This window comes from Thamnophis sirtalis, unplaced genomic scaffold, assembly GCF_051295495.1.
Source record: "Thamnophis sirtalis isolate CommonGarterSnake01/CBP01778 unplaced genomic scaffold, rThaSir2_p1.2 scaffold_2, whole genome shotgun sequence".
NCBI lineage: Eukaryota > Metazoa > Chordata > Lepidosauria > Squamata > Natricidae > Thamnophis > Thamnophis sirtalis.
Window position 1 is genome coordinate 55,449,058 of NW_028261382.1, and position 8,549 is coordinate 55,457,606.

Below are 8,549 nucleotides of genomic sequence, written 5' to 3' on the forward strand. Positions count from 1 at the left end.
CCAACATAGCGAACTTAAGGATGTTTGTGTGTGTGTGTGTGTGTGTGTGTGTGTGTGTGTGTGAGAGAGAGAGAGAGAGAGAGAGAGAGAGAGAGAGAGAGAGAGAGAGAGAGAGAGAGAGAGAGAGAGAGAGAGAGAGAGAGAGAGAGAGAAACAACAAACAATCCAAATCTCTTCCTTTATCCAGCCAACATGGAAATGGTCTGAGATAATTCTTGCTTTCACCAGCCGAAAGAGAGTCGTCATTGTATACCATCATTTCACAGCTTGTGTTGAACGAGCCTCCCACTCACTCATCGTGGGCGCCTGGAAAGGCAGGCGCCAGTTTAGCCTACCAGACGGATGCACACCCAGCCATAACTTACTGCTTCTTGTGTTTTCTTCCCTCCTTCCTTTTTCTCTTGGGGCTGGAAGAGCTAGAATAAGAAACAGATTGGTTACTTGGCCGCCTCGTCCGTCTCTCGGAGGCCCCTAGAGCGGGTGAATCTGCCCGAATGCCATTCGGTTTATTCCTGAGGTTCTTAAGAAGAGATTGGACAACCGTTTGTCTGAAATGGGATAGGGTTTCCTGCCTGGGCAGGGGGTTGGACTAGAAGACCTCCAAGGTCCCTTCCAATTATTCTATTCTATTCTATTCTATTCTACTCTACTTTACTCTACTTCCAATTATTCTATTCTATTCTATTCTTTTCTACTCTACTCCATTCCCTTATTCTATTCTATTCTATTCTATTCTACTCCATTCCATTCCCTTATTCTATTCTATTCTATTCTATTCCATTCCACTCCATTCTACTCTACTCTACTCTACTTCCAATTCTTCTATTCTATTCTATTCTATTCTATTCTATTCTATTCTATTCTATTCTATTCTATTCTATTCTATTCTATTCTATTCTATTCTATTCTATTCTTTTCTACTCTACTCCATTCCCTTATTCTATTCTATTCTATTCTACTCCATTCCATTCCCTTATTCTATTCTATTCTATTCTATTCCATTCCACTCCACTCCATTCTACTCTACTCTACTCTACTTCCAATTCTTCTATTCTATTCTATTCTATTCTATTCTATTCTATTCTATTCTATTCTATTCTATTCTATTCTATTCTACTCTACTCTACTCTACTCTATTCCATTCCATTATTCTATTCTATTCTATTCTATTCTATTCTATTCTATTCTATTCTATTCTACTCTACTCTACTCTACTCCATTCCATTCCCTTATTCTATTCTATTCTATTCTACTCCATTCCATTCCCTTATTCTATTCTATTCTATTCTATTCTATTCCATTCCACTCCACTCCACTCTACTTCCAATTCTTCTATTCTATTCTATTCTATTCTATTCTATTCTATTCTACTCTACTCTACTCTACTCTACTCTACTCTATTCCATTCCACTATTCTATTCTATTCTATTCTATTCCTATTCTATTCTATTCTATTCTATTCTATTCTACTCCATTCCATTCCCTTATTCTATTCTATTCTATTCTATTCTATTCTATTCTACTCTACTCTACTTCCAATTCTTCTATCCTATTCCTATTCCTATTCCTATTCCTACTCCTACTCCTACTCCTACTCTACTCTACTCTTAATTCTATTGTCAAGCAATCTGGAAGTTCAACTGAATCCAGGTTTATTACATGCTAACACACTCTCTCAATTTACCGCTGTAACTGAGCCCAAAATTTCAGTGGCTAAGCGAAACAGTGGTTAAGTGAATTTTTCCCTGTTTTAAGGACCTTTCTTGCCACCGTGGTTAACTGATTCACTGTTGTTGTTAAGTAAGTAACATGGATGTTTAGTGAATCTCCTCCTCCTTCCTTTTCTCCTCCTCTTCCTCCCTTCCTTCCTCCTCCTCCCTGCAAACCCCATTCCTTTCTAGCACTGATGACGTTACCTAGTTGGGTACTGAAATGTCTGCAAGAAAACCACCAAGCTCAGAGAGCACCAAGGACCTCATACAGTCTGGTGCCTTTTCCTCCTCCTCCTCCTCCTCCTCCTCCTCCTCCTCCTCCTCCTCCTCCTCCTCCTCCTCCTCCTCCTCCTCCTCCTCCTCTCTGCAAACCCCACTCCCTTCTAGCACTGATGGTGTTACCTAGTTGGGTAATGAAACGTCTGCAAGAAAACCACCAAGCTCAAAGAACACCAAGGACTCCTGAGCTACAAATATTCTCCTTTAAAGTAGGAATATTTCAACATTCAGGAGAAACACTTCTGCCATATGGAGAGTTTTCATTGTGGGGCTTAGCTGGAAGGAGGGCAGGGTCTCTGTATCCCATTCATCCTGGCAAAGAGTTGCTCTCACTGAGACCTAGGAAGAGCAGTTTCATCTACGGTTTTAGGTTTATATTGCTGAGGCAGGGATCAAAGCAAACTCTCTCCTTACCTGTGTCTTTTCTTCTTTGAAGAAATCCTGCAAAAGAGAACACATATAAATACAATTTTAAACTTGCAAACTGGAAAATCAAGGGCAGGAAGACTGCAGGAGTCAGCGAAAATATTTTGCTCAAAACAGGTTTTAAATAGCAGTCAAGATGCTATTTTCAAATCTCAGAACTGCACGTCTGTGGAACATCTGCATGAAATCACCCCGGTAAAAATAAAGGGAGATTGGAAAAGAGAAACTTGGGGGAGAGATACTCAAAAAAAAAATCTATTGAAAAAGTCCAAGGAAAGATACAGAAGAAAAGATACAAGAGATGTAAAAAGAAGAAAAAGAGAAAAGAAAATTTAGAAATAGAATGATATGATCCAGTAGAAAGAAGTATTGTTAACAAGATAAAAATGTGTTTTAATTAAACTGTGTGGGAATTATATTAAGAACCTTTAAAGCTGCTAAATAATTATATTATATTGATGTATAGGCAACTTGAAATTTGAAACTTGAAGATTCATATTGTTAATAGAAAAGAGATGGAAAAGAATTGATAAATTGTTTATTTTTAAAGAGAAAGAAAAACTATGCGGTTTGTACATGTTAAAAAAAACTAGAAATTGGAAAATGGGAGCAGAAAAGTAACACGGCTAAAATTGGAAACAATGGAAATATAATGGAAAATGAAAGATGCCTTTTGGTGGGAATGTTAAAGGGGGAAATCGGACAACACTCTCTTCACAAAAGAATGTTTATTCCGCAAAAAAGATAAATAAAAAATTGAAATAAAAATAAGATTTTCAAAATAAAAATAAAAATAGAAAGCACAAGCAGACATGCCCCAGGGTGATGCAATTAATTCCTCAATTTACGACCACAATTGAAAGCGGATATTTCTGTTGCTAAACAATGTGCTTGTGATGTGACTTACGCCTGATTTCATTTTATTTTTTACGTTAAATACAGGGGTGAAATGCAGTAGCATTGAACCAGTAGCAAAAAATGCTAAGGTTTTTTTTCTAACCGGTAGTTAAAAAAAGCTTTAAAAAATGAAAAAAAGGTTCGTTGACACTTATCGGAACTTTTAAAATACTTTTTAAAGCATTTTTTCCATCTATTCGCCGGAACCGGGAGTCAAAAATGTTTTTAAAAGTGAAAAAAAAATGGTCCCAACAATCGTATGGATCAGCTGTGAGCCTTGTCAGAACCATTTCCCCCCCCAACTTTTAAAAGCATTTTTTCCCTACCTAATTGGCCGAATCGGCAGGAAAAAAATGCTTTAAAAAGTGGGGGGGAATTGGCCACGCCTACCCAGTCACATGACCCACCACCCCCAAGCCACGCCCACAGAACTGGTGGCAAAAAAATTAGATTTCTCCGCTGCTTAAATAGAACCTTAAATAAATAGAATTCTTTCTTGGCCAATTGTGATCGGACACACAAGGAATTTCTCTCTGGTGCATAAGCTCTCCGTGTTCATGCAAGCAACAAGTGATAAATAATCATGATTATAATAGCAATAGCAATAGCAGTTAGACTTATATACCGCTTCATAGGGCTTTCAGCCCTCTCTAAGCGGTTTACAGAGTCAGCATATCGCCCCCACAGTCTGGGTCCTCATTTCACCCACCTCGGAAGGATGGAAGGCTGGGTCAACCTTGAGCCGGTGAGATTAGAACCGCTGAACTGCAGATAACAGTCAGCTGAAGTGGCCTGCAGTACTGCACCCTAAGCACTGCGCCACCTCGGCTCATTATAATCATAAAACATATTCATCGTAAGTCAATCATCATCTGCCTCTGGAACGCAGCATTGTGCCCTTCATTGCTGGGTTTAAAAATATCAGAACCCACAAATCACGTTAAAGAAAAGTCCGAATGGATCAATTATTCCAGGAAAAATTAACGTCCAGTGGAAAAGTGTACCTGTTTCTCTTCCTTTTCTTTGAGCTCTTCTTTTTCTTCTTCTTCTTCGGAGGTGAAACACTATAGGACGGAGATCTAGGAAGAAGTTAAGGGAAATTCTGTTTACTTGGATGAAGCGTGCGAGTGGGATTTGCAATTTGAAGTAAACGAAAAGAAGCAGGTGCTTTGGAACTTCTGCTTCTTTTCCCCCTATTAGAGTTTATTGTACGTTAAAATACACAGGCAAACGAAAAGGAAGAAGGAAGAACATGGGAAAGGGGAAAGGAGAAGGAAGAAAGGAAGGAAGGAAGGAAGGAAGGAAAGAAAGAAAGGGAAGAAGATAGGAAAGGGAAAAGGAGAAGGAAGGGAGGAAGGAAGAAAACAGGAAGGAAAGGAAGAATATGGGAAAGGGGATGGGAAAAGGAGAAACAGGAAGGAAAAAGGAAGGAAAGAAGGAAGAATATGGGAAAGGGGATGGGAAAAGGAGAAACAGGAAGGAAAAAGGAAGGAAAGAAGGAAGAATATGGGAAAGGGGAAAGGGAATATGGGAAAGGGAAAAGAGGAGAAGGAAGAAAGGAAGGAAGAATAAAAGAAGGAATGAAAGAAGGAAGAAGATGGGAAAGGGATAAAGAAGAGTAGGAAGGAAGGAAAGAAGGAAGGAAAGAAACAGGAAGGAAAAAAGGAAGGAAAGAAGGAAGAATATGGAAAAGGGGAAAGGGAATATGGGAAAGGGAAAAGATGAGAAGGAAGAAAGGAAGGAAGAATAAAAGAAGGAATGAAAGAAGGAAGAAGATGGGAAGGAAAAAGAAAGAGTAGGAAGGAAGGAAAGAAGGAAGGAAAGAAACAGGAAGGAAAAATGAAGGAAAGAAGGAAGAATATGGGAAAGGGGAAAGGGAATATGAGAAAGGGAAAAGAGGAGAAGGAAGAAAGGAAGGAAGAATAAAAGAAGGAATGAAAGAAGGAAGAAGATGGGAAAGGGATAAAGAAGAGTAGGAAGGAAGGAAAGAAGGAAGGAATTTTATTTTTAATGTCTTCTTTTTTTCTTTTTTTCGTTTGTTGTGTTTTTTCTTCTTTTGTCCCCCTTTAAAAAAAATACAGTATTTTGCATTTTAACCTTCTTTGAAAAAAGTAACATTTGAGAGAAAGGGGATTATGACCCAGATCCAAAAATCCAAGGCCTGTGGTTTTTAAGAAGAAGTTGGACAGTCCCTTGTCTGAAGTGGCATAAGGTCTCCTGCTTGAGCAGGGGGTTGGACTAGATGACCTCCAAGGTACCTTCCAAGCTATTCCAATTGTTTGATTGAAACGGCTTCAAGGAAAAACAAAGACAGTCCAGTTGCCTTATGAAAAGGCACCTTTGGATCAGGCCTCAGTTTTTTTAGGACTTTAACTATCTAGGACTGTCCTTTCACATACCTCCTCCTCTTCTTCCTTGCTGATTTCTTCTTCTTTTTCTTTCCCTTGGAAGGAGGTGGGGGAGATTCAGCACCCCAAGACAGACTGTGGGGGAAAAGAAAAATATAATAAGTGCGAGGGGAACCTTTACCTAAAGAGGCTTGGGTTAGGCTCGAACTTCGGTTCTTACCTGCGTGATTTCTGTGTGTTGTCCTCCAGGCGGTCCTTCTGCCTCTCACAACTGTTGACATTGTGGCTCTGTCGAAGTAGGGGTGGCTCTACAGAAGCGGGGACTTCCGTGGGAAGAGCCAGGCATCTAAGGACATCCGTGCTAAAATACGAAGAGAGACAATAACTTTTTTTTTTTAAAAAATGTTCTTGTTTTTCTCTGTCTTCCATCCCCAGGTAGATCAGACAGGAAAACAGAACCCCAATAAGTTCATTCCACTTTATCGTCAAACTACATTAAGGGAATGTTGCAAACTTGAAGGTACAATTCCCCCACCATGTCAATCAACCAGAATAAAGTTGGAAGGGACCCGTGGCACGACAAAACCGCGCTCGTCAAAATAGCGGCGATAAAATCGCGGCGCTAAAGCCGCGACGTCATCACCGCACGTCATCACCGCCGCGACAACAGCGCGGCAACAGAAGGGCGCTTTAAAACGGTGCCGCGGCAGAAAGCCGATTTCAATTAAGGTAAGGGTTAGGATTAGGTTTAGGGGTTTGTTTTAGGGTTAGGTTTAGGGTTAGGTTTAGGGTTAGGTTTAGGGTTAGGGTTAGGTTTAGGGTTAGGTTTAGGGTTAGGGTTAGGGTTAGGATTAGGTTTAGGGTTAGGTTTAGGGTTAGGTTTAGGTTTAGGGTTAGGTTTAGGATTAGGTTTAGGGTTAGGTTTAGGGTTAGGTTTAGGTTTAGGGTTAGGTTTAGGTTTAGGGTTAGGGTTAGGGTTAGGGTTAGGTTTAGGGTTAGGTTTAGGGTTAGGGTTAGGTTTAGGGTTAGGTTTAGGTTTAGGGTTAGGTTTAGGGTTAGGTTTAGGGTTAGGGTTAGGGTTAGGTTTAGGGTTAGGGTTAGGGTTAGGGTTAGGGTTAGGGTTAGGGTTAGGGTTAGGTTTAGGGTTAGGTTTAGGGTTAGGTTTAGGGTTAGGTTTAGGGTTAGGTTTAGGGTTAGGTTTAGGGTTAGGGTTAGGGTTAGGTTTAGGGTACTGAGTGCTTGGGAATGCGCGGATTTGCCCTCCGCGATTATGTCATCGCGGTAGGGTCGCGTTTTTCCTTAGCATTTCGAACGGCGCGAATTACTCTTCACGCTTATGTCTCCGCGGATAAGGGCTTCACGGATTTGTGGTGGAACCGAAGGGACCTTGGAGGTCTTCTAGTCCAACCCCCCTTGCTCAAGCAAGAGACCCTATCCCATTCCAGACAAACGTCACCTCCAGTGATGAAGCCCCCACAACCTCCGGTGGCAAGTTCCACTGGCTAATTGTCCTCCCTGTTAGGAAATTCCTCCTTTAATTCGAGGTGGCTTTTCTCCTGGATTAGTTTCCACCCATTGTTTCTTGTCTTGCCTTCTAGTGCTTTGGAAAACAAGTTGACGCCCCCAACATTTTCTTAAAAATGTCCAGTGATGGAGCAACCACAACTCCTGGAGGCAAGTTGTTCCACTGGTTGATTGATCCGTCAGGAAATTTCCCCTTAGTTCTAGGTTGCTTCTCTCCTTGATTAGTTTCCACCCATTGCTTCTTGTTCTGCTCTCAGGTGCCTTGGAGAATAGCTTGACTCCCTCTTCTTTGGGGCAGCCCCTGAGATATTGGAAGACTGCTGTCATGTCCCCCTACTCCTTTTTTCTAGATTAGCCCAACCCAAATCCTGCAACCGTTCTTCATATGTTTTAGTCTCCAGGCCTTTAATCATCTTAATTGCATCTCCTTTACAGCCCCAAAGGGAGAATTCTTTCTAAAACTCTTTGCTTGGCCCGTTATGCAGCTGTGGGCTAAGCGATCTCTTATTTAATCGGTCCCTAGGCAGCCACCAAGGTCATTCTCACATACCATTACACTGCTCTTCAGCCTTTGCAAACTGGGAGAAGTGTAAATAGCGTCCCTTTTTCCCTTTCTGATTTCTGCTCTGTTGTTTTGGCATCTGTGGCATGCACACACAGCCACACACACACAGACACAGACACACAGACACACACACCGCTCCTTGACCTTTGGCGCTAATGATGCAATCATCATAAATTAAAGAATAAATGAATCGCAATGAATTAAAGGATAACAACCTGCCCTTTACACACAGACACACACACACACACACACACACATACACACAAACACACACGCCACAGAGTCAGCTGCCTGGCATAGCGGCTTGCTCTGCCGAAGGGTAGAACTGGGGGGCTGCGGCAGCGAGTGGAAATGTGCAACCCTGCGGGTCAAAAATGCATTCTTTCCCCCATAGCTATGGGCCAGGGGTTAAAACCTTTCCAAATATTACCTCTGAATTATTAAAGCGAAATTACCAGAATTGTAGGGAGGTGGGGGTTTCCCCCCCCATTGTGCGGAATTCATTTTGGTCTCGGATTGCATTTAAAAGCTAAAACGGAATCATGTCTCTGTCTCTGTCTCTGTCTCTGCCTCTGTCTCTGTCTCTGTCTCTGCCTCTGTCTCTCTGTCTCTGTCTCTGTCTCTGTCTCTGTCTCTGCCTCTGCCTCTGTCTCTCTGTCTCTCTCTCTCTCTCTGTGTAGCCCTCACAGTCTGGATTTACTGTATTTTTCGGATTATAAGATGCACTGGAGTATAAGACACACCAAGATTCCGAAGCGGTAAGCAAGAAAAAAAAAAGGTTTTGTCCTTCCTGGCCCC

The 8,549-nt window shown here is 41.5% G+C and overlaps 1 protein-coding gene across 1 annotated transcript in view; it reads right to left on the minus strand.

Annotated features, from left to right (window-relative positions):
• Positions 1–6,200, minus strand: part of SRRM4 (serine/arginine repetitive matrix 4) — a 36,761-nt gene extending 30,561 nt beyond the window's left edge. The window contains exons 1-6 of the mRNA XM_087703486.1: positions 6,187–6,200; positions 5,883–6,023; positions 5,714–5,797; positions 4,319–4,393; positions 2,406–2,432; positions 366–416 (exon numbers count right to left, since the gene is read on the minus strand). Of these exons, the coding sequence (XP_087559612.1) occupies positions 366–416; positions 2,406–2,432; positions 4,319–4,393; positions 5,714–5,797; positions 5,883–6,023; positions 6,187–6,200 (392 nt within the window). The remainder of the gene's footprint in view (positions 1–365; positions 417–2,405; positions 2,433–4,318; positions 4,394–5,713; positions 5,798–5,882; positions 6,024–6,186) is intronic.
• Positions 6,201–8,549: the final 2,349 nt, after the last annotated feature.